General features: G+C 41.5%; 2 protein-coding genes across 10 annotated transcripts in view; one reads left to right on the top strand and one right to left on the bottom strand.

The window, feature by feature from the left end:
• The window catches only part of DOP1A (DOP1 leucine zipper like protein A), a 62275-nt gene extending 55381 nt beyond the window's left edge, over window positions 1–6894 (bottom strand). Inside the window, exon 1 of the mRNA XM_077174876.1 lies at window positions 6791–6894. The gene's annotated coding sequence lies outside the window, so the exon portion shown is untranslated. The remainder of the gene's footprint in view (window positions 1–6790) is intronic.
• Window positions 6895–11479: 4585 nt separating this feature from the next.
• The window catches only part of UBE3D (ubiquitin protein ligase E3D), a 78547-nt gene continuing 62896 nt past the window's right edge, over window positions 11480–27130 (top strand). For all 9 annotated transcript variants that reach the window (XM_077174867.1, XM_077174869.1, XM_054630038.2 and 6 more), the window contains exons 1-7: window positions 11480–11682; window positions 12009–12211; window positions 14180–14270; window positions 18516–18747; window positions 22871–22940; window positions 25342–25411; window positions 26233–26341. In XM_077174867.1, coding sequence (XP_077030982.1) covers window positions 11495–11682; window positions 12009–12211; window positions 14180–14270; window positions 18516–18747; window positions 22871–22940; window positions 25342–25411; window positions 26233–26341 — 963 coding nt within the window. In that variant the 5' untranslated portion in view covers window positions 11480–11494. The remainder of the gene's footprint in view (window positions 11683–12008; window positions 12212–14179; window positions 14271–18515; window positions 18748–22870; window positions 22941–25341; window positions 25412–26232; window positions 26342–27130) is intronic.

Raw genomic sequence — 27130 nt, 5'->3', positions numbered from 1 at the left:
TCTTAGAAACTGAGTTTAGGGTGACATTTTAACCCCTCTACTCAATTTTATTTTATTATAGCTTCTCAATATATAACAGGTGAACTAAGGAACAGTTTGATATACTGGAATAAAATTTTAATTTGACTCCAGACCCACCAACAGAACACTTCTGGTTTCTTTTCTTTCAGCCCTTGAGCACCATTGCCTGCATACTGCTCAGGGCTACCTTAATGTTTCTGGCAAAGTAAAACATACATCATCTTTTCTAAAGTTAAGTACTTTTGCACCTCATGAATGCCAGAATTTTACACTAGAGTCTCTGCTTTTAAAGTATCATTCTTCATGAGATCAAATCACATATTCAGATTTCACAGATCTGAACTTATGTCACTCAGTAAATGAAAGATGCTGATTTGCCTCTTTCTTACAGCTCAGGTCAACCATTAACTAAAATATTTTCTTCTTACTAGAATAACATTTCCCCATTTTCCTGTCTTACAACAAATGATTGCTGAATTATCTATGCAAAAAGTTATAGCTTAATCAGTGATCATTTTACATCCAAAAATCAACAAAGCCCCAGATAGCCTTGCTTCTTATTCTAAATTATGCTAAACATCTAACATGTCTTACTAAAAAACAGATGGCAATTTAAGTCAGAACTACACAACATAGAGAAAAATGGGAAAATGCCTCCTTGAAATTGTGGTTATTCTTCAACACTTACTTTCAAGTACTTTTTCTGTCCCCTTCTTCCCTTTATTGACCACTGTATTTGAACAACCAATATTTCAGTCTAAATCTAGAACTGGTCACTATTTCTCTCATATTAAATTACACATTTGAAGAAAAAAAAAAAAAAAACAAAACAAAAAAACCCCCAAAACCCCTAAAATTTACCGTTCACTCAATCTGACAAGTGTTCAGAGTGTTGCAACCATCAGAGTGCAACCATCAGAGAAGTGTAAGCAATTTGATTAAAGACATTTTAAAAATAATTATTTCATTCTCACAGCTGACACTTGAACAATAACAAATATATAGGAAGTTTTTCTAAATCATTGACTGTTTTGAATTAGAAGGGACCATAAAGCACATCTAGCTCCAATTCCTCCACCATGGGCAGGGACACCTTCCACTAGAACATGAAATAAAATCTGGAGTCACCAGTCACGTTCACATTACTGAGCTAAACAGAAACATAAAATCCTTACTCTAAAGTAATGTGTAACATTGTATAGAGTGTATCAACTACTGCTCCCTGGACCAAAAGAAACTGTTGCCATGCTCCAAAAAAAGATTGGCTTGCTCCCTGAGCTGGTAGGGCCTTTTCCAGCTATCCACAGCAAACCTGCAACACCATCCCACAGTGTCAGTTCTCACCTTCATAAAGAGCTCCTGAGATTGAATATTAGCAATGAGGTTGTTGGGATTACTCGGAACAGGATATGGAAGGAATTTACCTGCCGTAGGCACATCCATGGTAACCACAAGTTCAGTGGGTTGGAAAAGCACTGTCACAAGGAGAACGAGTGTCCTGGTGCGAGCACAGCCGCGCCCTCGCCGCGGCTCCCGCACCGCCTGTGAGCACCGGGAGCTTTGTGCCCTCGCAGTCCCCCAGCAGGACTGCCCAGCTCTCACACACATCCCCTGGCCAGGGAACACTGCCCTCCGTGGCACAGCACTGCCCAGCTCTCACACACACACACTGCCCAGGGAACACTGCCCTCCGTGGCACAGCACTGCCCAGCTCTCACACACACCCCCTGCCCAGGGAACACTGCCCTCCCTGGCACAGCACTGCCCAGCTCTCACACACACCCCTGGCCAGGGAACACTGCCCTCCGTGGCACAGCACTGCCCAGCTCTCACACACACCCCCTGCCCAGGGAACACTGCCCTCCGTGGCACAGCACTGCCCAGCTCTCACACACACCCCCTGCCCAGGGAACACTGCCCTCCGTGGCACAGCACTGCCCAGCTCTCACACACACCCCCTGCCCAGGGAACACTGCCCTCCCTGGCACAGCACTGCCCAGCTCACACACACACTGGCCAGGGAACACTGCCCTCCGTGGCACAGCACTGCCCAGCTCTCACACACATCCCCTGCCCAGGGAACACTGCCCTCCCTGGCACAGCACTGCCCAGCTCTCACACACACACATTGGCCAGGGAACACTGCCCTCCGTGGCACAGCACTGCCCAGCTCTCACACACACCCCCTGGCCAGGGAACACTGCCCTCCGTGGCACAGCACTGCCCAGCTCTCACACACACACATTGGACAGGGAACACTGCCCTCCGTGGCACAGCACTGCCCAGCTCTCACACACACACACCCCTGCCCAGGGAACACTGCCCTCCCTGGCACAGCACTGCCCAGCTCTCACACACACCCCCTGCCCAGGGAACACTGCCCTCCGTGGCACAGCACTGCCCAGCTCTCACACACACCCCTGGCCAGGGAACACTGCCCTCCGTGGCACAGCACTGCCCAGCTCTCACACACACCCCTGGCCAGGGAACACTGCCCTCCGTGGCACAGCACTGCCCAGCTCTCACACACACCCCCTGGCCTGGGAACACTGCCCTCCGTGGCAAGCAGTGCTTGATAAGTACACCACGTCAAATAGTTATCTTCTCTCCAGCTGCTTGAGCACAGGAACATGACACCCTTCCTCAAATAAATGGCAATTTATTTTCGCTTTTGTGTGTTTCAGCCTCGTGTCTTCAAATAGTCCCTATATTCCCTCTGAAAAGAATTCCTTTTTACCTAGCCAGCTTTTCTTTCCCAAGCATTTATTGGGAGGAGACTTATCTTGAGGTATTCTTTTTCTTTCTTGCATATTTTTTACTCTTGTCAAATTAGTAAGACAAATTAATATGTAAAACATTTAAATAAACAACAGCAAAAAATCCATAGCAAACATAACAATGAAATAAATTCAAACCAGAATCACTTCATTTACACTTATATTTTTTACTACTTTTTTTTACACTTTGTTTTAAAGGAGAGTTTGCCAACTTCAGGATACTTTTCAGCTTAATACACAAAAAAAAAAGACTTAGATGAGGTTTACTGTCTTACATTACACTTGCAGTACTCTGTACTGAGAGAGAAGATTTGCTTCCAGGGTAATGCTGTGTTTTCACAGTGAGACTTCTCAAAATATTCTGATACACAGTTTAACACAGAGTCTACCAAATTAGCAACAAAAAAGTGGTAGCCAGGTAATTTATTCATTTATTCTTTGCTCACAATAGCCTTTCATTAATCCATACCCATTGTTCTAATATGTAGCTTCAGGTGGGTTTAACATTCTGTCTCCTAACGATCCCGATAGGTCTTTTCACAAAGGCACAAGTCAGGAGCTCTCATATCCTTATCCTTACCTTACTTGGATAACCTAATACAGTGCATTAGGGCAAGACTTGGTCCATCTTCCTTTTTTATTATGCCCTGAGGTCTAAGGTATTAGCAATTAATTAATTTCAAATTTCAGCTAATTTCTATAATTTTATTCTGATTTTAATTCTGAAATAGTGTCATATGTTGTGCATATATCTCTGCATTATCTAGACTGTGGTTACATTTTACAATGCATCTGGTTTCCCAGTTCCAGAGGTAGATTTCAAAGGAATTTTTAAAGTAGAATCCTTTCCTGACTATTCTGAAAATGGTGCCTGGACCAAAACTTGTTCACTCTCCCTATCCTCAGAAGTAAGCCACAAAAGACATAAATAAAAGGCTAAATTTGCTACAATTTCTGCAAATGAAAAACCCAGTTAGGCACTGTTCCCTGACTTCTAATTATTTTTTAATGCTTATACTGAACTACAAGTTTCTGATAAAAATAGGAATGTGTTGACTAGTAAAACTATTTACTGATTCTCCTTGGTGTTTTCTTTTCATTTCTAGTTTCAGTTATTGGGAGAAAATGGTTGATCCTGCAGTGTTTCTTCTCCCCGGCCTCTCAGAGGGAAACACATCACTTACTGTTTCTATTTATCATTCAGCTTCTTTTCAGCTACAAGTCAGAGCAACATGGTCATTAATCTGGAAGACAATTTACGTGCATACAGAAAAATTACTTCCATTTTCCTATTTCATGCTTTAGCAGGCATCATTTAGTGCAGCCTCTATCTCCTACTTTTTCAACCCTTCTCAAAACAGAGGTTTTTAACAACATACTTCATATCTCTTCTTGGTTCTCTTCTACACACTGCAGATTTAACATAATAGAGCTCCACCAAAGACAAAAAATAAGAAAAGAAAAGGAAGAAAAGAGAAAAGAATATCAATAAGCATTTTCAGCCAGCCAACCCAGAGCAAGCAGTCATTCCTGGCTAAGAAGACATTAAAGGTGGACAGCAGGAACGGTGGCCAAGAGAACTGAGGGTTCTCTTGGTGGTGAACACAGAGAAGTGTCCTCCCTGTATTCAAACAGAAAACAATGGCAGGAGATTACAGGCTGAGCCCACTTACACCAGCAGAGTACAGTTCATTTTTTTCACAGTGGCTGGTAGGGGGCTGGTTTGGATTTGTGCTAAACATGGTTGATAATATAGAGATATTTTTGTTATTGCTGGACAGGGTTACACAGAGCCAAGGCGTTTTCTACTTTTTGTACTTTCGTACTTTTGCCATGCCAGTGAGCAGGCTGGAGGTGCATGGGATGTTTGGAGGAGACAGAGCTGGGACAGGGGACACAAACTGCCCAAAGGGATATTCCAGACAACATGACATCATGCTTAGCATACAAAGAAAGTGGAAGGGGTAGGTCATTTGTAACGATGGTGTTTTCTTCCAAGCTACCACTAGGTATGATGGGGCCCTGCTCTCCTGGAGATGGCTGAACACCTGCCTGCCATGGGAAGGGGTGAATTAATTCTTTGCTGTGGTTTCCTTGCATGTGTGCTGCTCTCCCTATTAAACTGTCCTTATCTCAACCCATGAGTTTTCTTCCTATTATCATTCTCATTCTCTCCCTTGTACCACAGGTAGGGGAATGGGGCTTGGCTGCTGGCTGGGCTTGAACCACAGCACCACCTTACCCACACAGCTTGCTGTGCCTGCAATGAGCATTTCTAATGGTCTGCATGGCATGCCAATAATTTTACACAGGAAAAGCACTGCCTATGTTGTGAACAGAACCATCCATGCAAAAGCACAGCCACTCCAGTAATGGAAGATATAAGATACCTTTTCTGTGCAAAATGCTGTTTAAATATCTACCATCACAGGTGCTACCAACAAGTTGGGAAGTGAGCTAGAAATGCAGCCTCTCCCCACATCACTTACAGGCTGCTTAGTTTCCAAAAGTGCCAATTCTCATGTCAATGAAAACAAAACCACAAATTATGCTGTAAATATTCTGCCTGTTTCCAAACTGACATCCCCCCTTGTAACATTCATACATACCATTTTGAAAATTACTGTACATTTTGGATAATCACAATATTTAGGCATCACACTATTACCAAAAGGTCTACAGTATTCCACTCTGTTTTTGAAAAGGTACCAACATGAAAAAAACCAAAAAAACCTAAAACCAACCAACCAAAAAACCGAAAAAAAAACCACCCCAAAACAAAACAAAATAAACCCCTACAAACAAAGAAAGTAAATTTGATAGCCAGGCCTGCTTAAGTATTTAACACAGGCCAAGCCTTGGCAGCAAAATGAAGAGACTAGGATCTTCAACCTTATAATGTGGCCCCTTATTATCCACAAGTATCTAGCCTGTTGTTACCCCTTAGATACAGTCTTCCCAACTCTTCACACTCCTACAGCCCGAATTTAGGTATCAGTAACACTCTGCAGTTAACCTGAGAACCATAACACTTTCACTATTACTGCATACTGAAAGAAGATCTAGGAGTGAAAGGGTTCCTGCAATCAGCAACAAAAACAACGGTTGAGTCACCCAGAAGAAGCTCTTTAAAATCTGCACCTCATATCTTACATATTTTAGGTCACTTAAAGAGATAAATTGTTCAAGCTTCTCTGTTATCGTCACAGGTATGAAAATATTATTTCTGAAAAACGTTTAACACCAGAAGCTGTCATATATTTATGCTTTTCGAACGGGCATCACAAGATTTAAGGCCATCTCTGCATCAACAGATGAAATTTAACCCTGCATCACACAACTCAGTGACATCCGTATGTCCCATGTATCCTTCCAAATACGACACACGCAGTAACTCCAGCAACCGGGAATCTCACCTAAAAGAGGCCCGCAGTCCCCTGGACGCCCAAGGTCAAAGCAGGACGACCCTAGCAGCCCAACGCCAAGCTCCTTCCCAAGCAGGCGGGAAGAGCTCCCTGGGGAAGCTCCACCACGAAGGGCGAAGCCAGGCCCCGCCGGCCGCCGCCGGTGCGGGCGAGGGGAGAGGCTCCGCAGCCCGAAACTCACCCGGGCGCGCTCCGCGCTGCGGGGGGACAGAGCACGGTGGGGAGCGTGGACAGGTGCCACAGGTCAATGGATGCAGCGTAATTAACAGGCTATAACCGCTCTCCCCGGGCTCCTCAGCACCTGCCCCTCGCACACAGCCCAGTATGGCCCGGCCGTCCTCCGCCACGACAGTGCCGGAGGGGAGGGGAGGGGAGAGCCCAGCAGGGCAGAGCAGAGCAGAGGGCCGGCTCGGCTCGGCTCGGCTCGGCTCCAGGGGCGGACCCTCCCCAACACCGGAACGGCGACGGGGGTGGAGGGAGGGGAGCGGGAGCAGCAGCAGCCGCCGCCGGGCCGCGCTGCGTGCCCGTGCCAAGATCCCGGGGAAGGAGCAGAGGGAGCGGCGTTACCTGAGCGACCCGAGCCGGAAGAGCCCGACCGCCACCGGCACCCCCGCGCCGCCCTGACAGCTCCCGGCGTGCACCGCGCCCGCCCCGCCCCGCCCGCTGCGCTCAGCCGCGCTGCGCCCCCTGGCGGGACGCGTGCTCAGGGGCGCGGGCTCCGCGGGAGTGCGTGTTTGTTTATCTCGCCTGGTATTTACGGAGCTTACCAAATACAGCGCAGGTAAACATGGAAAGTGGGGGCTTCTTTAGAAAATTATAGTGCAACAGGTTGCCCAGTGAAGCTGTGAATGCCCCATCCCTGGAAGTGTTCGAGGCCAGATTGGATGGGGCTCCGAGCAATCTGCTGTAGTAGAAGGTGTCCCCGCTCACGGCAGCAGGGGTTGGAAGGAGATGATCTGTAAGATCACAGCATCAATTAGGTTGATAAGATCTCTAAGATCATCGAGTCCAACCTACGATCAAACACTACCGTGTTAACCACACCATGAACTGAGTGCCATGTCCAGTCTTTCTTTAAACATCTCCATTGGAGTGTGACACCTGTTCCAATGTCTAACCACCCTTTCTGTAAAGAATTGCCTCTGGAAGTCCAACCTGAACCTCCCCTGGCACAGCTTATGACTATGTCCTCTGGTCCTCTCTCTGGTTGCCTGGCAGAAGAGGCCAATCCCGACCTGGTCCTTTCCAACCCAAACTGGTCTGTGATGCCATGATGTGATATTACCTTTATGTTAGCAGTAGCTGTAATGGGAATTTTCTAAAATTTCTTGTGGTTAGTATGCTTGAATCCTTACTACACATGAAAGTGTATGGGTGCCCACAAGGATGGTATTCAAAGGACATTTTTTTACTGCATTGCAAGAGTGATTTTTCAACTGGCCAGTTCCACAGTACAAAGGGTACAACTCTTAGACTGTAATCTGTTCGTTTTAAGTCATCATTACAGTTCTCAAATTTAAGCAAGCTTCATAATAGCAAACAGAGCTTATGGTTATAAATTACTTGAGTAACTGCAAAATAAAAAAATAAAAGGTGTGTTCAGCTTACATGATTAATATTTTAGGCTTTGTCTGAAGACAAGTATTTCTAAAATATTGCCAGGGAAAATCTCATAATATTTATAAATCGTCTACTCGGTGACTTACGTTGCCAGCCAATATTTAATGAAGTCTAACTTTATTCTCCAGACTTGGGATAATAATAAGGAGTAAATGCAATTCCGTTTCTCATTAAACTATACCAGGAATCAGTAAATGAAAAATAGTAACTTTTTGGAAAGCTGACAATTTCCACTGGTTTTCTGAGGTATCAAGTATGACTCTACGTGTCATGTATTTTTATTAAAATAGTACACTTAATTTTTTTTCTTTGAGGATACTTATAAATGCCTTTGAGAAGTAATTGTTAACTAGGTTGGTCGTGCTTTTGGAGCTATTTAACAGTGGTGAACACAGAGGGGAAGTGACTGCCCATAACTGACCATGTGCTTTCACATGCTACTGCATTGCAGAGCAGCTGGATTTCTAAGCTTCCCTTGTGCTGAATTTAGTTGTGGCATTTACAGCTCAGAGCTCCAAAACACTTTCTTTCAAATTGCCTCATCGACTTTATGTGCAGTGGCAATCAAAAAAACATTGTATGTCGTTGGGAAGAATATTGAGAACAAGACAGAGGTAGTTGTTTGGCTGCTGTGTAAAAGGCTGGTGCAGCCTCAGATTGATTATGGCATCAATTCTTGTCTTCACAGCTCAAGAGAGATGTAGAGAAGTTGGGAAAAGCACTGTGGAGAGATGTCACTGCTATATTACAGCAACAGCAATAATGACTGTGACTGTTCAATGCAGAGACAGAAGGCAAAGTAGAGTATTGATCAAATTCTACAAAATCACAAAAGGCAACAAAGTTGTTGTTAACTAAACCCCACAGTATGAGAATGAGGAGGCACAGAGAATTATTTTCTACAAAGCAGAAAACTTCTAAACCATATTGGCACCAGGGGCTGGGGACTTGGACACTATCTGTAGGTTGAAGGATACATTATTCATATTGATGACAAACACATCTATAAGTGGACACTGAAGGAATTGGGTAGGGATGTACTCACAGGGGAAGTATCTGGAAACAACCACATTACGGAGCTCTTCCTTATTTTACTGATGTTGGAGTCAAAATACTGGGCTGGGTCCAGCTCTGTAGAAATCTACCTTCCTTTCTCTGTAATTATTTCACAGCAGAAATGGTGAGAAACCTCTAATAGACAATTTTGAATAAGTGAGGCTCACACCCTGTGAACACTTAAGATTATTCATAACTTTGTAGATTTGCTAAGCCTTTGTAACATCAAAGGCCCTTTTACTAATACTAGGAGTCAATTCTCCTATAATTACATGGGGTTTATGTTTGACATATGACCTACTTGTCCACAACAATTTAGTTCACAATATAAATTTGTTTGTGAAGTAATTTGAAATGAAACCCACCACTTGGACTAATTATTTTTCTTCCTTAAAAAAAAAAAAAGGAAACAAACAACAACAACAGAACCCCACACCACCACACTCAGAACAGCAGTACAGTCCCATCTTAGAACACTTCAATAAATTCATGCTTTGTAAAAAACAACAAAATAACTCAGTTGAAACTGTCTATTGCCTGCTGTATTTTTTCCCCACAAAATCTAACCCTACTCCATTTTCTTCTTTGGGACTCTCCTACTTGGTTTTGATAACTCCAAGGACTATGAATTATTTCACTATAATCCTGTATTTGATCATACATTGCTATAAAAGTAACCTGTGCAAATTTGCCTATTTGTTTGAAGCTTTACAGATCATGTTTTCAAATAACTCTCTGCAACCACAGAGGGTCTTGTGACTTCTTAAAAAGTAAACACTTCTAACATTGCAGAAAGACTCCTTTTTTTCAAGTGAAAATTTCTTTCTATGGTGTCCTTGAATACTGAGCATCAACTTACATACTGTGAGGGTGGCATCCTGGATGAAGTGTGCAGTGGTGGCAGTGTTCATAGGGTAAGGGAAAGTCACACAGGCGTGTCAGGGTGGACTTACAGTCTCTTGATAAAAGATCTCATGAGAGGCAGTAGAAAACCTCACCCTTGAGCAGCAGCTGCCTGAGTTTGCTATGAGTACAATGTGACAGCATTCAAGAGCTGGGTGCACATGGATCGGGAGGAATTCAGAAAGACTTGTAAAGCTGCAAGAAAGGGTGGAAAGGGTTTTCTCTTCACAAGGCAAGGGGTGAGTAGTAGTGCCACAGGACACAGTCCCTAGTACTGGGGAGCCTGCCAGCAGTCTCAGCAGAGGCCTCTGCACAGACTGAACTTTGCAGTCATGATGGAGTGACCCCAGCCGGCTGCTAGCTCAGGGGTAGAACCAGAAAAGCAAAAACATGAAAAACTGTGGGTTAAGATCATAATGTTTTAGTGGATGAGGGAAATAACATACAGACAATCACTCACCACCTCCGACAACAAGACTGCTGATGTTCAGTCAGTATCTGAGCAATGGTCATTTTGGAAGGACTATGCCCTGAGTTTTTACTGTCACGCCTGATGTTATGTGCCATGGAACATCACTTTGGTCGATTCAAGTCAGCTGTACAACCTCTTCCCCTGCCCCAGGCTCTTCCCCACCTCCAGCCTATTTGCTGGGTGGTGCAGAGCGAGACCCTGAGGAGGCCTTAACAGTGTGCAAACACCATTCAGCAACAGCTAAAACAGTTTACGATAAACCCTGTTTGGCCACGAATCCGGAGCACGCACCCCCAGGCACAGCCCACAGCTCCTGTGGGGAGGTGCCCGATAGAACAGACCCAGGCTCCTCCCGGCGGTGGTGTGGCAGGAAAGCAGGAGATGACAGCCCGATGTTGACACAGCAGAGACTGGGCATAAGAAAACCCCGTGAGACCAGCCGGTTGCGCAGACCTGGACCTTGGGGCTCGGGACTCGAAGGGACTCGTCCCTGTGCCCCCAGGCCTGACTGTACGGCCAGCAGCGGCCAAGCCGGGGGCGCAGCAGACCCCGGGACACCCTCCCGCCACTGCCTCCCAGGGCACCGTCGGTGCCGAGCTGCTGGATCCTGCGCTTGGATCGCAGCCACGCCATGCAGTGCTACGGCCTTGGGGAGGAGTGACCTGGGAGCTCTTCGGCGGAGAAGGATCGAGGGGGGCTGGCGAGGAGCGTAGGAGCGAGCAGTGCCCAGGTGGCAAAGAACGCCAGTGGCACCTTGGCCTGTATCAGGAACAGTGTGGCCAGCACGACCAGGGCAGTGGTGGTCCCTCTGCTTTGCAATGGAGGCCTCACCTCCAGTGCTGTGATCAGTTTCTGGGCCCCTCAGTTTAAAAAGAATATTAATGTGCTGGAGCGTCCAGAGAAGGGAAACGGTGCTCTAGAAAACTTGTCTTAGCCTCAGCCTCAGGAGCGGCTGAGGAGCTGGGGTTGTTTAGTCTCGAGGAGGGTCGGGGGGACCTCACTGCTCTCTACAGCTGCCTGAAAGGAGTTTTTGGGGGCTGGTCTCTTCTGCCTTGCCTACTGTGACAGGACTAGCGGGAATGCCCTTAAAGTGATACAGGAGACATTCAGATTAGACCTTATAAAAATCTTTTCCACCGCTAGGGCGGTCAAGGGCTGGAGAGGATTTGCCAGGGCGGTGGTGGAGTCGCCATCCCTGGAAGTGTTGAGGAGGCGCCCGAATGCAGCGCTGGGTGATGTGGTTTAGGGGCGACTCTCTGATCCCACGCAGGCGGCGCTGTGACGGGCGGGCGGCGGCGCCGCGCCTGCGCCGGCGGGAGGGCGGCTGCTTCCTGCGCGGTGCCGGCATGGCGGCAGCGTTCCTCATGGAGATCAGGCGGGCGACGCAGAGCGCGCTGCTGGTTGTCCGGTAGTGCGGGGCGCTGCCGCCCGCCGCCACTCGGGCCGGGCGGGGCAGCCGGGGGACGCGGCGGGTCTGGCTTTCGGCGTCCTTAGCCTTCAGCGCGGGGACCGGGTTGCCTGCGGGCTCCTCCCCCTGCTTGTTCGGCTCGGCACTACTGTGCAAATAAATTTTTCCTGAGAACGGTGCATTGTTTCTCTCGGCTGCTCCTCGTTCACCGCGTGGATCTCGGGGCGCGACTGGGGCTGCGGGGGAGCTGCGGGCCGGCCTGTGTAAAGCAGCAGCGCACCCCGACAGCTCCTTCCTGAGGCATACCCGTTGCTTTTCCTCCGCAGCGCGGCGGCGGAGCTCCCCAGCGCGCCGGTGGAGGTGTCGGTGTGCGCGGATTCCCTGGAAGTGAGGAGCGGCGGGAGCTGCGATGCGGCGGCGCTGCCGGCAGGGGTCAGCCTGGCGCCGTCCTCGTGCCGCGGGCTCCGGCGCCTGCGCGGGGACGGGCTGCACCTGCGCGTGCGCCTGCGCCGCCCGCCCCCCACCGCCGGTGAGGGCCGGCAGGGGCAGGGGCTGCGAAACGGGGGAGGGAGATCTGGGACATGGGAGGTTTAACTGAGAGAGGCTGTGAAGTGTGGATTCTGTAGGGCAAACACCTTCTGGAATTGTCAGTTTTAGAAATTGAAAGTGTAAAAATGACGTAATGAAAGGGAAACGCGGTGTGTTTGGGATCTGCTCACAGTTCTCCCCTCCTGTGCTTCCCCATAGTACTTCAAAGTGATTTTCTTTCTCTCCTGTTCCGCATTTGGTAGGTGAAAATCGTAGAATGATAAAATGCTAAGGGGTTGGAACGGCCTTTAAAAATCATCTAGTCGCAAGCTCCCGCTGCCATTGGCAGGGATACATCCCGCTAGACCAGGCTGCTCAAGGACTTCCCCAAGCAGGCTTTGGACACTGCCAGGGTTGGGGCATCCTCAGCCTCCCTGGGCAGCATGTGCCAGTGTCTAACCACTCTCACTGTAAAGAATTTCTTCCTAATATCTAACCTAAACTCTCTTTCTTTAAATTTGTACCCATTCCTCCCCATCCTATTGGTAATGGAGTAATCTGATTCATCCAGGCAACCGCTATGCTTATCCAGCCTTAACCACTTAATCAGAAAGGGTTTGTGTTGGGACCCATTATTCTCATAGCTGGGGTTTCAGAGGTTAATGTCACAGGTAATATCTGCAAAGTTACCTTCTTTACTTCCATGATGCTAATTCAGGTCTAGGATGTGTTTGCAATAAATAGAAGGCATAAGAGTACAGCTGTTGCTTTCTTTCATCCTGGCATCAAGCTCAATATGTTTAGATTCATTTCATACGATGTGACACAGAAAGATATATTAAATATCACACAATTGCCATTCTGAGCTTTTAAAGTAGAAAAGGATGATAAAATACATAATATACAGTAATGCAACACCAGAAGCACATTGGAATACTCTGTTGGTATGCTGAGATGGCATCTGTACTTTAATCTGTAATTATGCCTGTGCTTTGACAACTCAGTTATACTAAAATTACTTAATGTGTCCTATTAACAAGACATGTTTCAAAAGACCAACAATGCACTTTTAAAAATCAACCTTGGAAAGTCATGCTAGTGAAAAATAAATATGTGAACAAGGTGGTAATCAACATGTATATTGGATAGTCTTAGTTACCCTTTGATGTTTTATATTATTATGCAAAATAGTTGAAATTCTGGAATGTTTTAAAGTACTTTTCTCTTTGATTGTATCCTAAATTTCAAATACTGAATGTCAGTGCTGAGAGTAAACTTTGATTTTTAATTTTGAGAAAGTGGGTGATGCAAAGCATATTCATACCTAGAACTAGGCTTAAAGTTTTACTTTCCTTCCACTTAATGTTGCCAGATAATTTAGGGAGACTTTTATAACTTCTTTTTTTTACTTTGGAGAAGTTGTTTGGGCTGCCTTTTATGAGACTCTTTTTGCTTTCCTGGCCTGCAGAGGCCGTTGCTCACTATCTTTTCCTGGAGTGGTTCCACAGTGGTTGGTTTCTTACCTGCCTGAAAATGTAAAACTAGTGCCTGACCCTGCTCCCCATCCTGACTATTTGTGTAACATATCAGTGTGTCCCCTCATATTGCAGATACAGTGATTGTCAGAAATATCATTACAAAAGAGTGGCATTGAATTTGATTTTTATAATCCTTTCAATTATATCAATATATCAGCTTCCCTTCTAAAGAGGATTTGCACCTTGAAAATAATTATTCACATATACAGTTCCTACTTAGTAATATGGGGCATGAGGTGGAGATGACAAATTTTTCCTAAATCTAAATACTTGCTTTTAAAAAAATTAAGGTTGTGTTTAAAATGTCAGCCTTTTTCTTTGTCTGTTAGATTTTTCCTTTTTGGTTTGAGGTATTTGGCAAGAGTTTTTTGTACAAGTGACTGAAAATTTTACATTATTTTGAAGATTAATATATTTCCTTCCATCTATAGATGTGGTTTTTACTTTGAGGGAAAGCCTGAAACCCAACAAGAATTACATCTTTTACTGTCAGTCCTGTGGTGACATCATAGTGAACGACCGGTGAGTACTGCAGTGTCTTGTATTTATAGCAATAAATGCCATTGTGATTGGTATTCATGTTATTTTGTGTACTCTGAGACAGCTAAAAGGTATTTATTTTGAAACTGGTAGACAAGAACACATTTGAAGCTCTGCAGATGACAAAAAGCAAAATTACCTGAAGCAGTTTTTAGATGTTTATTCATTTGCTCCTTGATTTCTTTCTTTCTCTGTATTTCAGGTATCCTTTTCAGTTCTTTTCAGTCTCTTATACATTTCCTTCAGTCATCATGCTGTAATTATAAAGTGGCTGCTCAGAATGGGGATATTGACCACAGCTTCCTTTTATCTTTTAAGCAAAGCCTGCCTCCACATAATTCAGGGATGCTAAATTTGGGAAACAGGAACTGTGTCTTAGCTGTGTGACTCGTCCTTATCTCTGTTCCTTAAAAAGTCTGCAGAGTGAATGAGAATTTTAATAAAATGGTGCTGCATTGTCTAGCTCTTCTGATGAACAATATTGATGGCTTCAGCTGAATATATAAGAATTGTTAGAGATGTACTTACAGCCTTTTATGATCTGTGTGGCTCCTAGTACTCAAAACAGTAATACAAATAAGTCCCATTCTCTAAATTTGTTACTTTCTTGTCATAGGTATAGATTTATGGCTAGCTGAATGTAACTGAATGATGATTTCTTAACTTTCTCTTCTGAAATATCTCATCAGAAAGTCTAGTAATAACTCTTATTTTGATACATTTGTAAAGTAGTGAAACTTTGTATTCAGTAACATTTGCTTTCAAAACATGTTGCCCGTTTATATTTGCATCTCTGAGTGGGAATTTTCCTGAATTTCAGCACATCAAATTCATATCCATGTAGTTTAAATCTTTTGGTTCTGCATCCTGTAATGTGACACAAGCAGAATTTTTGAGAAAGGAAAAAGAATGCATGTTCATGCCTTTTTACTTGGCATTTCTCCTTGGAGGGAGCCTCTGAATCCCTTGAATATTGCCACTAAAAAAACCTAAGACACGAGTAGAAAAGTGGAGCTGCCAGTGTATCCAACACATTCTGTTCCAGCATTTACAAAAGGAAGAGAGTAGCATAGTCAGAACTTCCAGCTACAAAATTCATGTGTTCCTCTCTCCAGGAAGAATTAAGTGTGACAGTGACAGCAAAGGTGGAAGGATTGAAAGGAAATTGCAGAACTGTGTGAAAGAGAGCATATTAAAGTCTGAATTACTAAGCAGGGGTCTGTAATAAGAAACACCTGAGATCTAGAAAATCATACCTTTAAGAAGAAATTTAAATAAATGGGGTAGTGTAGATAAAGCTGTGGAGAAGACATAAGATTGTTCCAATATCTAGGAAGTTGCTGCAAAGAGGGTGGCAGTAATCTTCAGTTGAAGCACGAGGAATCTAGGTGAAAATGAAAGAAAAAAAAAAGACCAACAAACCACCCCAAACCTATTCTAAAGCTTATTTTTTTGCTGTTAGAGACTGCATAGGAAGTCTTCCTTTTAAAGGTTAAATTAAGAAATGTACTAGGAAAGGGTTAAATGTAAATAATCCTTCCTTGGTGCACAAAAATTTACTCTATACATTTTCTGAAATCCTCTGCCTCAGTCTGTTTCCTTCCATAAATCTGATAGCTCTTCAGAGAGTTATGCTCTTTCATTCTTTTCAATTGCCCTCACATTACATACATTAGAGAAAATGATTAGATTTTTTTTCTTCCATCGTGCAAGAGCTGCAAAGAATTAGGGATACTTTCTTTTTTCTTTCTCTCCTTCCAGTTGGGCTAAGTGTACCTCATATATATAATAAGTCTTTAAGACTTTATTTCTGTCATGAAGAAATTCTTAAAGGCTTGTGGTGTGTGGATGCCAGGTGCCCACCAAAGGTGCTCTATCACTCCCCTCGTCAGCTGGACAGGAGAGACTGAATTTAACAAATAATAATTGGTACTGCACAAATATTCCATGGAAAAACTCATGGCAGGGGAAATCTAATTACACTTTTCCTACATAAGTAGTGTTAAGCCTGACAGTTAACTGACAAGCTGGGCTGTCCCAAGATTTTTTAATAGGTAAATAATGGAAACTGCAGTTAAAGAAATGCAGTTGTTTTTCTTTTTCTCTGATAGAACTGAACAGTTATTATATGTTTAAAAGTCTAAAGTCCATTTTACTTCCAGTTTTCAGTATTTTCAGTAGACAGAATGGTATTACTGGGTATTAGTTAATAATGACATTTGGGTTTACCTTTCTTCATCCAGTCTTACAGGGGTCTCTATGGTCAAACACTTACCTTAGACTGGAAGATCATTTAAGAGTTATATCCTTACAGCAGGGCTTTTATAGACTAGTGCTCAACTTCAAACTTTTTAAAAATAAGTTAATCACCTACTTTTCTGGTTGGAATCTGGGAACTATTTACAGCAGGAGATTCAGCCTGGCTAGATTAGACACTTTCAGGAGAAAGCTACTCCTAAAGGTACCAATCTAAGAATTGTTTGTTACTCTCTGACTGTGAATGCAGCCTAGGTGGCTATTTTCAAGTACAAACTCAGTTGTTATTAGGAGCAAGTTTGGAAAGATAAATCACCCTGTTTTCTAGGATTTATCATGCTATTTAGTAGCCTCAAGTTGTTTTGTTTGTTTGTTTTTTTAGGAAGGCTCTGTTTTTATGAGTTTACATTTTTCCAGTTCTGGTAATCCAGCATATGGCTTCCCACCCATGGGTGGCAAAAGCCTAAAATACAGTGGAAATGGTTTATTTTCTGTATAGCTCAGGGTTAGGAGGAGTTTGTTTAGGAAATTCCTACTGATTGGAAAAACTGCTTTTGTTGGAAAAGAAGTGAAAATCTTTATGCTGTAGACTGTGAGAGTAAAGAAACATTGATTTAATGAAACAGGACAGCATGAGTCTGCAGCTTATGGTAATGTCTTTTTTTTTTCCCTTGTAAGAACATTGCTGAGCTTTTTGTTACTATTGTGTAAAAAGCAATACAGGAAGACTTTTTTGTAGTGTGAGTCCAGGCACTGGAACTAATTGTAAAGAATCAATTAGACCAACATCAGAACTAAACTGTCACTTTGGCAGGATTGAGTAGTATCTCAAACAATATATAAGACCACAGAAAATGAAGACAAACATGGGCAGTGCTGAGAGGTGATCTTAGTTTTGGTAAAGCTGCATCAGAGGATCAGTTATTCCAACTTTCATCTGCAGGTGGAGCAAGCAGAGTTTAAAATGTATTGTGTATCTAGATAAAAGGGATTTTTTTTAGTGGAACATTTTTCTTTCACCCACGGAACAATTTAAAAGGACCAAGAAGCTACAGTGGGAAGAAATGACATCTTCAGAAAATGTTAGTCTGGGAACTGCAGGAGAGGGAGGATGTCTAACTGTTGGCTTAGCAGCTGTGTTTTTATTTGCAAAGTAGCACCATAAGCAAAGTTGTATTTGCAAGTTTTAAGTAAGGAGTAGAATCAAGAAACTCTGGTGAAGATTTCAGGCGACAGCTGAAGAAATAGGGTAACCATTCAAGGAAACTAGGCAGAGAGCAGAAAATGCAAATCCAATACTGATAATGAAAACAAAGTATTTTTCCAGAAACAGTATCCTTGGTCCATACAGCTACCCAGGAGGAAGGGATTTGCCTTTTTTGTATGTGACTTCTGAAAGTCAGATCCGAGTATCTGAATCTAAATTAAGATTGAATTATCCTTTGCTTGTTGTTTTGTTTGTTTGGGTTTTTTTATTGAAGATACACTGTGGTATTTTTTTCAGGTATTAGCTTTTTCAAGTCTTGTATCTGAGACAACATGCTGAATCTTGCTGTGGCATGAGTCTGTTTCTATTGGTTTTATAGCAACATTTGATGCAAGGGAACAGTACAAGAAGTAATAATACATGTAGTTGCAAATGCTCATTGTCATATTTTTCATGACTGGGTAGAACTGTTTTATTTTTGCCATGTGATTCATTTCAAGAGAGGACTGTGTTAAATTCTGCCTTAAAATCATTGAAGATTCACCCTTGGGAAATGCTTCATCACAGATTTGGCAGGAAAATCAGCAATTGCTTTCCCAGAATATACCCAAAGAAAGTGCCTTTGGCTGGAAAGAGAGTCAAGCACTTCCTTTTGAGAAAATGCCATACTTCCCCCACTATTTGTAGGAAGCCTAAACTCTCTTTAAGTGACTTAGAAGTGAATTGTAACATAACTGAAGTATTTGTCTTCTCTTCCCTCTAAGGAAATTTCTCAGAGTTCTTCCTCTACCGAGTGAAAACTGGAGTGATTTAGTTGAAGAGTGGTGTTGTCACCCTGACCCCTTTGCCAGAAGAACTTTGCACCCTCAGCATGGTGACTGTTTTGTTGGAGACACTTTTCTTCTGTTGAATACAAGAAATGAATCACATGTGCCTGAATCTCCTGTGTGCTGCTCAGAGGCTGGACACCATGTTTCACAGAGTGACTCCAACTTGGTAAAGTATTTTCTTTAAATGGTTCTTAGGTGAAGTTTTTTGGACTTTTTCATTGTAAAGTACTTTTTTTAAACTGGTTTATTTAATTTGTATGTATTACAGAACTGGTCTGAAGGTCATAGGAAGTTCTTGATATTCAACTCTACAGAAGCCAGAAAATATTCCAGGCTATGTTTTACATTTTCTAAAGCTCACACCACAGTCTTGGTACTGACCTCAGTATGCAAGTAGAATTTAGTACTAGAAACAGAAGCTGCTTAATTATGTAGTTCTAAACCCAGATATTTTACCCCAAAATGATCATGAGTGAAGGACATCAGAATTCAGTAAATTAATAACTGTGATGGGTTAGGTGTTTGTTAAAGGGTAGTGGAGCAGAGAATGAGGTGGAAATTGAAGTAGCAATTGTTTTTTTCTTACATGGTGACTTGAGGCATAATCATGATTATGATTAAAGAGAAGTGGGATTTTTTAATCTTTTTTTTTTTTAGTTTTAGAAAGACTTGAAAATATCAGAATGCGTGCTTTGCGTTTAGATGTGGCTGGCTTAGGTTCTTAAAGCATAGTAAGGAAATTGAGTTTGCTTGACTGCTCTGTCTAGTGAAAGGAACCTGCCATCCTATATTATAGCTCTTCATGTTGATTTTTGTGAGGTGTTCCAGGGTAGGATAGATTCATCAACCAAGTCTGTACGAAGAAGGCTGTCATTTGGCTTAGAAACATCAAAATTTGATGTTGCCCATCACCATTTGTTGGTGCTTATGTTTCAGTGGTGGGATAAAACCCATGAAGAAAGACAGTTCAGTGCTTTACTTTTGGACATCTAGCACTTGTATGAAAATTCGAGCAATGATCTTTTCTTCTGCCAGAAGAACATCCATTCAAGCAATGATCTTTTCTTCTGCCGTGGAAGAACATCTGCCAGAACATTTGTACTGCAAATGCAAACAAGCAGTAGATTACCCTGTACAACAAGGGTTGGGCCTACACATGCTGTATTTTCTCACAATTCGAAGTATTAAACTGTGTACATTGCTGCCTTGGCGATTTGTGCCTGTAAAAATTGATGGCTTATTCTGTAGAGATTTCCAGCATGAAACATTTTATCTCTTGAGAAGCAGACTGCCTGATTTCTACCTGCTGCTTATAGTGATATGTATTATCTCCAGGAAGAATCACCAGGATTCTCACAGTTCAGTGGCTGCTGGTGCGGTGCTCCAAGCAACCCCTCTGTGTGGGGAGCAGTTCTGTCCTGTGGTCCCTATCTGCAAGGCTTGCAGCTTGGTCCCTTTGGTTTCTTGTTCCATTGTTCTTTGAAAAACAGAATATGCAGAGAGGAAAATAAGGACTGATATGCTGGAAAGGTATCAGCATGGCAGAAGCAGATTAATTTGGCTTAACTCTGTGACAGTGGAGTTATTTCTTCTAAGTTTCCTTAAGAAGGAAGTGGAGTAGATGATACCAAATTCTCAAGAGGACAATGCTTTCTGCCAGTGGTTGCCAAAATGAATTCTCACATTTCAGTAGTCTTAAAAGAGATCTTAGAACACCAGGACTAAATATGGGAAGAGGCAGGGCTCATGGAGTTCATATTGCACACTTCTTGATCAAAGAGAATGTGCGTAAAGGATTGATTTGGAAGCAGAAACGTAATAAAAGGATGTGGAACAAAGATTTTATTGAGATGTTGGTTGAACCAGGATAACAACAGAACTTTTGAATGAGGGAGGAGCTGTTTTATGTCGGGGCATACAATAGTAGTTTAGTGTGATGAATTTTCATGTTTGCTTCCTTATACTTGCATCGAAGTTGAGAATTTGTTCTTTGTTTGTATCCAATCCCTTTTTCTACATCTTTCACACTTGCAATGAGTTCTCATTTCTGTGTTTGCTTATTTCCAGCATCACTCAGTTGCCAAGCAAATGAGCACAACTGTTAGATCCAGCAGAAGCTAGACTAATAAGGAAAAAAACCCTCATACTGAAGCAGAAATTTCTTCCATAATATGAGTAATAGAAAGTTACAGGCAAGACAGATTGCTATTGGCATAAATGTTCTCATTTTAGAGAATAGTGTTGCAGTCTGCCCCAGTATGAAAGTTCCTTTTTAATTGCATTGCAGTTCTTTGGAAAGTGTTTGCCTATGACCAAAATAGTAGCAGGAATGTACCAGAGATGCTTAAACAATCTTTTCCAGACTCCAGTGGGACCAAGACAGCATCCGTCCATTGCAAACATATTTTTCACATCTATTAGTCTTCCAGTGTAACATAGTTCTTAAATGTCACATGGTTTTGCAGCATCTTAATAGTATCTCTTGGGGAAAATATTTTTCCTGACACCATATCAGTGATCCTTTGGAATAGGAACAGAAACTATTAGGCTTGTGATCCACCTGCATCTGCAGATTGCCAGCAGCTGCAAGTTGTCAAACAGATAAATTGTTTTAATTAGTTGAGCTAAAACTATCCTTTTTTCCATTGAAGCATGATACAAGGAGTTAGTGATGTGTTTAGGCACAGTTCTCAGTCAGCGCCTGTAACTATAGTCAGAAAAAAATACTCAAGTTGTAGCTTTCAAGGAAGTAGTGTGTATTCTGCACTTGTACTGTGCAGTCTTTGTACCAGTCTGAAACACTGGCTTACACAAAACCTTGTCTGTTTATCCTTGCTTTTCACACTGAGCAAGTAATTTCACTGCATATGTTTGAGAGGACTAGCAAGGTAGGAATTGGGAAAGGAGATAACTGCATATATATGAATCAGATTGTATTCCTGATCTCCATAACAAGGGGACTGTATTTCCAACATAGTCAGCTCTCAGGCTCTTAGTTCGATTCTCTGTTTTTTACCATCATTAAGGTTATATATAAAGTGTACTGCTTTCAGATCAGAGCTCTAGTTGCTACACTAGGTTAATAAGCCCACACAGAACCAGTTCTGAAGTTTAGACTTTGGATTAAAGTAAGAATTGTGCTTGCTTGTTTGATGTATTGAATTTAAATATTAACACTGTAATTAGTAGGAGTCTAATAGGGTAGATTTCCTCTAGATGTGAGATCTTTTTCAAAGGGCGGTAATAGATGCATAAAGCTAAGGCAAATATTCAGTGATGTTCTGGAGAGTGTAGAGACTCCTTGAACTAGATATTTTTATCTGCATTTTTTGTTTTTAATAGACCCTTGATGACATTGCTTCTTTTGAACTTATGAAGGCTTTTTGAACTTGTTTATACTTTTAATATGAAAAATGCTTTCCTATCGTGAGTACTAAACTGTATTATGCATCGTGTGACAAATGCCTTCCTGTTTTTTTGATACAAACAGGGTTGGAATTTCATAGCATGAGCTATGAGGGCATATGTTTGGTTTTTTTTCTGTTCAGCTTTTCCTAAACATTTGTGATTTTAGGTATCTCAATGATACCCCTCAGTTTTCTGTCTTCCATATGTTCTCCTGTTACATGTACTTTCATGCTACATATGGAAACTGTTTTGCACTTCTGACAGTTACTCTTTGTCAATACCTTTTCTGTATTTGTTTGAATAGAGGGAGAAGGGTTGTTCAAGAACAGAATCCACTGCACCTTTCTGGCATATCATGCTGTGTTGTGTATTTCTGCTGTTTCCTAGTAACTCAAAATAATCTGCAGACATTTTCTGCTCTCTGCTGAACGTTGAACTGGTATTCAACTCCTGTAAAACTGTCCACAGTGAACTGTTACTAGAACTTGTTAGTGAGTAATGGTAGTCACATTGCAGCATACTATTTTATGTATATATTAGGGAGTACTTAATTTCTGATGCATTATTTTGCCCTTAGCACAATCAAATTTAGCTTACTGTTTTATCATCCAGTCACTCAATATTACAAGATTCTCCTGTTACCCATTACAGATTGTGTTGTGTGGATATATTGCCAGATTTTAACATTAGTATGAAACATGCAAGCAAGTCCAAGTGTAGAAAGCTGAAGTAGTTAAGGCAAATATGTGTGCATGTAAACATAAAGAGGACAGAAACAAGTAAAAAGTGTCCTGTCTGCTCTGTAAATTATACTAAGCTATGCATTCCATTTTCAGAATATCTGAGTGACATTTAATGATTATTTTTTTTTTGTCCCACAGAAGTCAAAAGAAAATACCAGAGTAATTTGTAAGCGCTGCAAGACAATGCTGGGAGAAACAGTTTCATCAGGTATGAGATGTCCAAACACAACTAGACTTAACTGCATCAGCCATTGGACACTGGAGGTTAAAAACACTGAAGGAAAATAGTTTATCAATAAGGTGCAGTGTTAATTCCTGTGTGTTTGTCTCATTCCCTTCTGGAACAGACGAAGTTGTTGTTGCTTCCTGTGTTAGGCCTTGAAAATTACTTTCAGCAGGAATTTTGATTATCCTTGTTTCTGTGGCATATTTGGCTAATTCCAAACCTTTGGAAGGCACAATGCATGATTCCAGTTTACTAGGAATCCCAGTTAAAGTGGATATTTGAGAAATTACAGGTTGCTTGTCTTCCTGTCAGTTCTACAGAATAAGTGAAAGGTAAATTCAGAACTTGATCAACACAACTAGAAGCTGAAGATTGCTAACAGTCAGCCTGGTTTTGTGGGGAGGAAGCCTATTCAAAGAAGCAGGTTGTGCCTCATCTGATGATGAGCTGATGGGATTATTGGTTTAAAAGCTGTAATTATATTGGATCAGCAGGGTTTACCTGAAGTGTTGTAAAGAAGAGTGTCTGGTTGTTTTTAAAATTCAGCTATTCTTGGAAGAGAAGCAATGATAAGACTGTTATTAGCAGGATTCATTCTTTCATCCTCCCTCTCTTCCACTGCCTCAGTTCAGAGATCTGGTGAATATAAAAGCATCTCAGAAAATGCAAAGCCTGTTTAAGAAGTGCCATAAGGTGAGACAGGACAGAAGATCTTCTGTGTCTTCTGTTACAGAATGTTCTGATTGTCCTGTACAGGGATCTGAACAATACAGGCTTTAATGAAACCAAATTTAAGGTACAATGTTTGAAAGCCCTCAAAGCAAGATGTGACTTTGGGAAAGGAGTGCTGGGAAAAGAGCATGAATAACAAGGTCATGAGTAATAGATCAGTGGGAGTGGGGAAAGGCAAACACTATCAGTGTGCAGGGATGTGGTATGGACTCTGCACATGGCTGAAGTTAGATAGGATTTCCATTGTTTTGGCCATGTTTCTTCAGTAGTGCTGGAGATTTTGGTAGAGTTCAGAGAACAAAAGAGAAGTATAATGTAAGTCTAGGCAGAACCATCTCTGTGAAAAGAGACTAGAGAGCAAACTTAGACTGGCATGCTTTGGTGCTTCCTCATGAGTAGATATCAGTGTTTTGAAGATAAAGCACGATTAGAGTGCTGTAGCTGTGGAGACCAGGTTCAGCCTTGAGATTCCCCAATGGGCTATTCCTTCCCCCAACTCTATCCACATTTACTTGTATGATTTTTTCTTGGGAAATCACAGTTTCTATCCCTCTGCAAGCAAACATCTGAATTCCCAATACCCTTGTAGCAGTAGCACTAATTCATTACTCAGGGTAATGGCTGAGGAACTAGAGAGATTGAACTGTCTTTTCTTCCATTCTCCAAGAACTCATATAATATGGAGCGGACTTAATTAAATTTAGAGGTAAAATATAACTTCCTAACACTGAAGATAATTTAGAAAGTGTAGTATTTACCTGGAGAGGGGGTTACCAAGCCTTTGGAGAGTTTAAAACAGATTAAGTGTCCTTCTGAAATGTTTGCTTTCATCCAGTTTTAATGGTATGTGTGGACAGAGATCAGATGAAACCCTTCCATCCTTAAAACTTGTGGACCAAATTAATCTTCCAGTTGTTCACACCTTGAGACTTAGTAGAATGAATTTATGACTCTTAACCTGTTTTGCTGGCCCTCTGGTTAGGCTGTATTTGCAGCACAGATCTTCAATATGATCATCTTTGACCTGCCTTCATTGATGGGGATTAAATTATGTCCTCAAATACTTCCATTTAGTGTGAAAAGCTGTCTTAGTGGAGCTTTTGGTGAACAGTTACATTGAAATTCAGAATGTATGCAGTGTTAACGTTGAGTGAGCGTGATTCTCGGAAAGAAGTTCCATTCTGCTCTTTGAGCAAAGAAGGAAATTATTCCCCCGTGTGAGCTGTTATTAAAACTGTCTCTAGTGATTCACTGCAGCATTACTAAGCAGCAGAGGGTACTAAAATACTTATGTAAGCTATGCTGATCTCAGTGCTTTAGGAAAGTTCTTTCAATTCATCTTTCGGGTTTGGCTTGAGCTCTTACTTGCTTGGTTTCAAGATGATTGTTCCCAGCCTTAAACAAAGATCAATATGAATGAGAAATTGCTGATCTTGTAATTAGCTTGGAGCAGTTTTCTTCAGGCAGTGTAGATTTTTTTTGTTATGGTTGCTTCTACTCCTACAAACCCAAGCAAAATATGATTGTCTGCTGCACCTCTTAATTGACTACTGAACAAATATTTGATTAGTGTAGTGATATGGTGACTTACAGTCTAATATTACTAAGTTGGTTATTCTATTATAGTTGAAAAATATTTTTTTCATTTTAGGTACCGTTAAATATTATGTCACTGAGGTGGTTATTCAATCAGCTGAGGAAGGTTTCAGTCCAACACCAAGGTAACAAAATAATCACATATGTTTTAGAAGGGATTCTAGAAATGCTCTAATATTGTAGTTTCTTGAATAATTGCATATAATAACAGAGTGCAATTTTATATAATCATCACAGATTTAAGCATTGTAAAGGCAAAGTAGCCTGAATTCACTCGTGTGCAGTTTTGTTTGCTCATCTTTGTGTGTGATGCAGGAGATTGTGTGTAATTTGTCACAGTGTCTCACTATTGAGGTGCTAAGCCAAAATAAAATACTTTTTTATTTTGAACTCTTTAAGTTTGCACAATGCCTGGTTACTAATTATGGAAACAGAGGTCTATTTCATGTAAAGTTAAATTAAGTAAAGTTTGAAATGTTTAATTTGAAGTGAGACTTTTGAATTTTCAAGTAATTCAGTTTGAATTTAAGACTAAGATGAAACAGAACTTGATCTAGCTACCTGGTATCATGTACAATGGTTTAATCACAGTTCTTTCTTTTTGGGAATTGTATTTGCAACATGCATAATTCTGAACTTTGTGTTCATATGTGTAAAATATAATGGGGAAAAGCTTCTATTCAACCTTTGACAGTTGGTGTCAGCCAAAATAAAGGATGTAAAGCAATTTAGAATCCTGATCTATTAAAAAAATTCCTGTTGTAGGAAATAAAAAGTTCTCTGGTGTTGAGTGAGAGGAAGATAAAGAAGCCCCATCTTTCAATAAAATGTGATTGTAGGATGTAGTGGAATTGAAGTATGAGTTACTCATTTACCCGTAGTGCATAGATATGAATGACTGTAGTTGCTATGAAAACAGATAATAATGTGGTTAATTCTTAAACAGGTCTCAGTTTGTACAGAGCATTGTTGCTCAGTGTCTTTTGGAATTATCCTCTGCTAAAAGCACATTTAGATTCACCATAAAAGGAGATAATGGAAAAACCTATATTCTGGTAAGTTTTTAAATCTTCATCTTGATGAAGAAGATTAACCCATGTATCCCAGTTCCTAAAATGTATTATTTATGGTGTTCATTATTGTAGGTTTAAAAAAATTAACAAATTCCAGTTCTTGAAGTGGTTCTGAGGTACATTTGTTGAAGTAAGAATATCCACAAGTTTTTACTCTAATTAGATGTGCACATAGAAATTTTATTAATACACTACAGATGCACTATAAGTAGCACAGAAAAAACACTATTTTGTATCCAGAAAATATGGAAAGCTTAAGTTTTAATTTTTTAATCTATATTTCACCTTCTTGCTCCAGCACTTCTTCTCTTTAATCACCAGAAGTGAATCAAATTGTATAGCATCTTTCTCAAGCACTGTCTCAAGTCAGCAGGGACTATTAGTGTAGTCAGTACATTGCACTGCGAAGTGAAGTGAAAACAAAAACAAAATTGCCTTTTATTCCAAATGTTCTAATGCTGTTAAACTTGGTTAAGCTTGATATTTAGATGGTGACAGCTAGATTCCTCAAACTTTTAAGATGGATAAGAGTTAACTTAATACTGTATACTTCTTATAACCAGAGATGTTTCCTTCTATGTCCAAACTAAATATGGGTATAGAATTTGTATTTTTGCAGTTTATAGAAATAATTCATAGACACAAAGAAATACATGATTAGAGATTCGTGCCCTGGATAAACTTATAAATGCACTTTCTTGAGGCAATGTAATTATATAAACTGTTGTACATATGCATTGTCCAAGTTCTATGATTTTGGATCATCCAGAT

This window comes from Agelaius phoeniceus, chromosome 3, assembly GCF_051311805.1.
Source record: "Agelaius phoeniceus isolate bAgePho1 chromosome 3, bAgePho1.hap1, whole genome shotgun sequence".
Taxonomy (NCBI): Eukaryota; Metazoa; Chordata; class Aves; order Passeriformes; family Icteridae; genus Agelaius; species Agelaius phoeniceus.
The sequence above is the reverse complement of the archived record's forward strand: the minus strand, read 5'-3'. Positions and strand labels throughout refer to the sequence as shown.